We start from the raw sequence: 6,433 nt of genomic DNA, 5'->3' as shown, positions 1-6,433 counted from the left end.
GTAAAACTAAAATTGAATAATATAAAATCCAAATATTCATCTAAATATTCATTGCAATTTGATTTGTACAAATAAAAATTAAACTATAACAATGACGGCGCTAGAGGAAAAGGAGAATAAGGAGAAGGAGGACCTGTCATTCCCAAGACCATACGACCAAAAAAAGAGCCACACGTAGCACTCATCTGAGATCTCATGTTTATGACCATTTGACGGAATTGTTCATAATTCACCGAGAGTTGCTCATATTTTTTTGGTGAGATGAGTTGTGTGTTGTGGTAAGACCACGAACTCCTGAGATTTGGTCCTTAATGTGATTAGGAGATCCCAACAATTGAGACACTATGGGCCACTCGCAAGTTCTCAGCCGTAGTGTTGGAGAGTTCGTACACCTGATTTCTATTGGGTCCACTAGATGATCATGCCTCCATCCACAAATCCAAATTGAAACCCGGAAGGGTCGGAAGATCGTCCTCGTATCTCTCCCTCAACCAACTATTATATGTCTTGAAAATTCAAAAAAAAAATCATCAAATTTAATTCAAAAAATAATAAGTTACGAAAGAAAATGATTGAACAAACATACCATGAAGTGTTGAGTGTACTTGTCGACGAACTATTACACCCCGTTTTTGAGTCTTTACTCCGCATATGCATTCTCTACAAAAAGCTTCATTGGGTCTTGGCTCACGTCCAAGAGATATAGCTTGTAAGGAAAAAAAAATATGACAAGTTAAATTTATTTATAAATAACAATAAATTAGTTAAAGATAAATGTCATTAAAATTAATCTTACCATCCGCTTCATAAGTGCAATGAATGAAACAGAGTCGTCGGTGTGTATGGTAGCCGAACCATGAATTTGTTGGTTTCCGATTCTCAGCACCGAATTGTGAGCATCGTGTAAAATGCTCAGACATCACGTCATTCCAAACCTTGTAAGTCGTTATCTCTGGCGTATTTTCATTGCTTTTTTTCTACGCTTTCATACCAAAAGTCACGCAATCTACATCCATGAATGAATTTTAGGGGAAGGATGTTTGGGGGGGGGGAGCTAATTGTTAATGTTGAGGGGGAGGGGGGGTTGTTTATATACAAGGGGATAAAAAGAAGAATAAATAGGGGAGGGGGTCGATGGCTAGTCATATATTAAATCTTACCGATGGAAAAAGTTTTATCTATAAATATCACTGCAAAATACTGACAAAAAAAAAACTATCGGTAATTTCATTTATATTTATTGAATTTTTGATAGTGAAACATGTTAATCTATCTACATAATTTGTGATGTCATGAGTACTCTTTCAAGTACAAATACTTTATCTATTTCTAATAATTTTGAAATTTTTAATTTAATTTTCGGGGAGTTTTCAACGTTTTCAATTTTCAACTTTTTAATTTGTTGGGATTTCAAGTTTTTCGGGAGTTTTCAACTTTTTCATTTTCTATTTTTAATTTGTTGGGTTTTCAAGCTTTTCTTCTTATTTTTTTTTAAATCATTTTTCTTTTGGTGTTTTAAGAGCATTTTCATCACAAAAGATGGAGAAAAAGTGGTCCATTAAGGTAGAATTGAAAAACATAACTTCAATTATTATTTTTTTTTAACAAATATACAAGAGAACATGCTTAACATATAAAGATACATAGATGTGTAAATTACAGTTTACCCCTAAAATGGCTAACATTTAATTAAGTATTTAATTGAATTAGACATGTTTAGAGAAAAAAAAAACAATCAGACCAAAATTGTCCTGCCCCTTTAATATATGCAATGCATTGTGATTGGTTTAGTTGATGCATAAACAGAGAAGGTGTAATAATTAATTTATCCAAACAAGACATTGAACTTGAATTCCGCACTTAATTTTGCTTCGTAGAAATAACACTGGATTACGCATATCTAGCAGTTAAACTACTTGTCTAATTATTCTCCAAGAAATAGAAAGACTAAACTGACAGCCTAATCTGTAATACTGCCTTGACATGTTAATTTCCTATTTTTAACGTCTAAATTTACAGAGAGCCTCCAGCCACAGTATTTTAAAACATAGCTTTGAATGCTGCCCTGTTCGGTGGGTCGACTCAAGACCTGGTCGATCCGGGACTGAAACTAGACCGGATTGAGAAAAAAACAAAAGAAAAAAACAAAAGAAAAAAAAACTTGATGTGACCCCCGACCCGACTATTTAGTTGACCTGACAAAATCTGGATTAAGATCCGACTACAAACCCGTTGATTTTTTTTTTTTTTACTAAAACGATTGTCGTTTTGATTTTTTTAAAAAAATAATAACCCAGCAATCCAGTTAAAACTTGAAACTCGGACCTTGAACCGGGTCGGCTACTTGCCGGACCGGGTCTTAAAACCATACTTTAAAGCATGATAAAATTATGTGGAAGTACTACGTAGCCCTAGCGAGTTAACATTAAGCAATGTGATTAGTACTATATATATTAATTAACCAAAGATCAAAAGTTAATTAGGGTCAGGACTGCGGAAGAATAATGATGGGATGGTAGGGAGGAGGAGAAGATCCCTTGAAAGACTACAAAATCCATATGTTCCCCAAGCTATGCTTTGCTTTTCCCTTCTTTTCTTCCCTGTAGCTGAGCTGCTCACCACATGGCTCCTCCCTCTCCCTCTCTCTCTCCCTCTCTCTGACTAACTCTGTTAACGGTTTCTCTCTTTATTTATTTATTTATTTTTAAAGACATGAAAATGGTGAGAGAACAAGAAGCACTGCATGCAAGATGAAGCCCTCGGGAATAAAGCATGGTCATTTCTATGCTTTGAGACTGAGATGTAGCTTGGAGTCCCCCACATGGAGTCCTGTTGTGTTGTCCTGTTTCTCTTGGAATTTTCACTTTCTCCACAAAAATTGAGTAGTCAGTCTCATGCCCATTAAAAAGAAAAAAAAAAAAGCAGCAACACCCAATAGCTCACGACCTCTCACAACTTTTGATGTCTCCAAGGTGATTCTTGACAATATTAGTATTATTGTTGCTACTAATATAGTAAATATATACACACTCACGTGTACGAAACATTAAGGCCATACATAATTGATAACCCTACAACAGCTTATGTGCTTATACTTGTCAAACATGACGATGTTTTCATAACAAGGGCAAGGCACTCTTTGAATAAATAGTCACATTGTGCTTGATCGGAACGTTTCATTTTGCTGTATATTGATATCCCATCGAAAGCAAGTGAACATTGTTATGCATCTTTGGATCTAGTTATGGATGGGATGTTTTTTTTTTTTTTTTTCTTCTTGCTCTTAGGAGCAACATAATAAGTACTTGTCAAAGTCGACGTCGGGCATTATTTTTATGGCGGATGCGTTCACATACTATACAATATATATTGAATAAATACAAGAAAATAAAGTGGAAGTGGGATTTGCTTTGTGACTTGGCTAGTGACCGCATTGGGTCTTGGGCTCTAGGGATTCCCTCTATGTATCTATGGATATCTATCTAAAACAAAGGAATGTTACGTAGTGATGTGGAATGTGTAGTCTCTCAGGCTCATATGTTAATGTTCTTTCTTGAACAACTCAAAGATTCATCTCTAGCTCTACTATACCTCCCTGTCTTTTTCTTGGATTTTGAATATATTGTATGTCCCTCCATATATTCTTTCACATTCTTTCTTCCTTTCTTTCTTGTTTTTTTTTTAAATTTTTATAGTTTCATTAGAAAAATCATATACCCAAATTCGATTTCAGGCCAGACCCCATCACGTGAAATCTGACCAGTTAAATCACACAAATTCTCATGTTATGCTAATTAATCTAACACACATACTCTCTTTCTCTCTATGTATGTGACAATATTTGTACCCCCATCAAGAGAGACTCGCGTCCCCACCTGGTCTTTGTCTGTTTACTCTTTGTTTCAATGATTCCTTTGAGAGAAGAAATGCTAGGCAACTGTGAGAAGATGGTTGTCATCTCTTCAACTACTAACGCATGGCCACAGGTTCTTTACCCCCCTTCCTCCTCCTCCTCTCTCTCTCTCTCTCTCTCTCTCTTTCTCTCTCAATTATTAGACAAAACATGACCCATTTTTTTGTTTCTTAGCTTTTGGAAGAGAATATCTATCTTGTGTTGTTATTTTTACTCTAATAAAAACACCACTCTTGATGTCTTTCTTTTTTTTCTTTTTTTTTCTTTCCTTTTCTCTTTGGTGCAGAATCAGATAGATGAGAAAAGCCTGATGGCATCAACAAGTAAACTAATGGAGAGACCAAGCCAAGAAGTACTTTCGCAACCACAACAGCAGCAGCAGCAGCTGCAGCAAGCTCTTAAATGTCCTCGTTGTGACTCCTCAAACACCAAGTTCTGTTACTATAACAACTACAGCTTATCTCAGCCAAGACACTTTTGCAAGGCTTGTAAGAGATACTGGACAAGAGGTGGTACTTTAAGGAATGTTCCTGTTGGTGGTGGATGTAGAAAGAACAAGCGTGTCAAGAGACCAGCCTCAGCCGCTGAAGGAGCTAGTAATTCAGTTTCTAGTGCAAACCCTAACCCTCAAACCCCAATTGACCATATTTCTTCAACTTCAAATCATATTAATCCTTTGTTTTATGGGTTATCTGGCAGTAACCCTTCAGAGATGAACCTTCCATATCCTGGTAGGTTCAATCCAAGGATGGATTCAGCTGTTTCTGGGTATCACGACCTCCAGCCTCAGTTAAATGCTCTTGCTTTAGGGTTTTCATCAGGAATCATGAGTACTAATGATGCTAATGGGTTTAACCCTACTAAGCAAATACAAGATGTGGTCACTTCAAATTCACTTCTTTCTAGTTATTCCAATCTCTTTGGCTCCTCCACAACTTCCACCAACACAACTTCTCCTACTATAGCTTCTTTGCTTGCCTCTAGCTTTAACCAACAAAAGTTCACCAATGGTGGTATCAAAGAGAGTACTAGAGCTCCTAACTACTTTCAAAGCTTGACAGTACCCTTTGAGGAGTTGCAAATGAATGGCAATAGTGAATCTGGGATTGGTATGAAAGGGGTGAAAACTGAGCATGATCAAAATAGGTTGGACTGGAATGTGCCATGCCAGAATCAGATAGAACAAGTTGGCTTGTCAGATCCTTCAATGTATTGGAACACCACCACAAGTGTCGGTTCATGGCATGATCCAGCTAATATGGGGTCTTCAGTACTTCTTTGATCTAGCTCTACCAAAAACCCATTTCTTTCATTTTAGATATCTCCCTCTTGGTTAGTGATCTTGGTATGATCTTCTTTAAGCTACTTGATTATTTTTCGTATTACTTCTGTTTCTAGTGCGGTTCATGGTACTCAAATTGAGGATGGATTTCTCTTAACAAGGGTATAAGACAGGTGTGGAAGGAAATTACAGATGAGAGGAGCTTGGATCAGAGAGATCATGTCAGCTGCAAGATCAGCCTATTGGTTTTATTTTCAAGGTTGAGAAATCCCATTTGCACTGAAAGGAACCTCGGATCCTCTTCCCTCTCATCAACACAGCTACCATAACCACGATTATTATCATGTACACTACACAGTGTTGAAGAAATTAAGAATATCCACTACTATTTGGTGCAACTTTCCAGCTATTGCTGGACTGGACTTTCCTTAATCTGTATGTACATATGCATGACAAGTCTCTTTTCCTTTTCTTTTTAATTTCTCCTAATGTACTAGTCCTTGTTATTAGGTTGGGGTTAGAGGGTATATGTTTCAGTCCATAATCAATATCAGACGAGGCACTTCTTTTTCATTTTTTGTCTTTTATACTTTCTTTTTATGGGGAAAAAAAAATTTGCTGGGGGGCGTTGGGTACAATGGTATAGGAAAAGGGGGGGATTTTGCTATTGTAATGTTGGGATTTTGTTTATGTGATTGGTCTTTTGGGTTATATGTTTGTTGACTTTGAAGTGTTTCATGTAATGAAGGAGCTGTGGGTTTGGGAATTTCCAATGCTGATGTTTGAAATGCATTCAGTGATATCGTAAACTTCTGGATACACTACACATTGTCAAATAATTGCAGATAGTTCATCTGCCTGCATAATGTTAGAAATGTAGGCACGATGATATTAAATGAAAATATGAATTCAGATTTGCTTTAAACAAGAGTACTGTACCAGGACTAGATGTTACATTTGGTATGATATATATGGCTTGCTCCAATTCTACGTCCTGATTTTGTTTAGTTCCTCAGAGAGATCTGAGGGATCTCTAGATATAATGAAAATTAAGATATCTCCCTGACAAGAACTGAAACTAAAATAGATTTCAGCTTCATGATGACTTGGATTTTAGTATATTGGCTGCAGTGCCTGACTACAGTTCCAACTTCGAATCTCTCGACACAGAAATCTCTTACAAAATCAAATATGAGGAGGTTATTTTCAGAATTATATATAATCCAAATTATAAGGTA

The 6,433-nt window shown here is 36.4% G+C and overlaps 1 protein-coding gene across 1 annotated transcript; it reads left to right on the top strand.

Annotated features, from left to right (window-relative positions):
* The first annotated feature begins 3,826 nt into the window (after positions 1-3,826).
* On the top strand, positions 3,827-5,968 carry LOC118031365 (dof zinc finger protein DOF1.4). The gene is made up of 2 exons (XM_035035745.2): positions 3,827-3,986; positions 4,200-5,968. The coding sequence occupies exons 1-2, from the start codon at positions 3,906-3,908 to the stop codon at positions 5,193-5,195; spliced, it is 1,077 nt and encodes a 358-aa protein (XP_034891636.1). The 5' UTR covers positions 3,827-3,905; the 3' UTR covers positions 5,196-5,968.
* Positions 5,969-6,433: the final 465 nt, after the last annotated feature.

Source organism: Populus alba, chromosome 11 (assembly GCF_005239225.2).
Source record: "Populus alba chromosome 11, ASM523922v2, whole genome shotgun sequence".
Taxonomy (NCBI): Eukaryota; Viridiplantae; Streptophyta; class Magnoliopsida; order Malpighiales; family Salicaceae; genus Populus; species Populus alba.
Note: the sequence above shows the minus strand (reverse complement) of the source record. Positions and strands in the feature narration are given on the sequence as shown.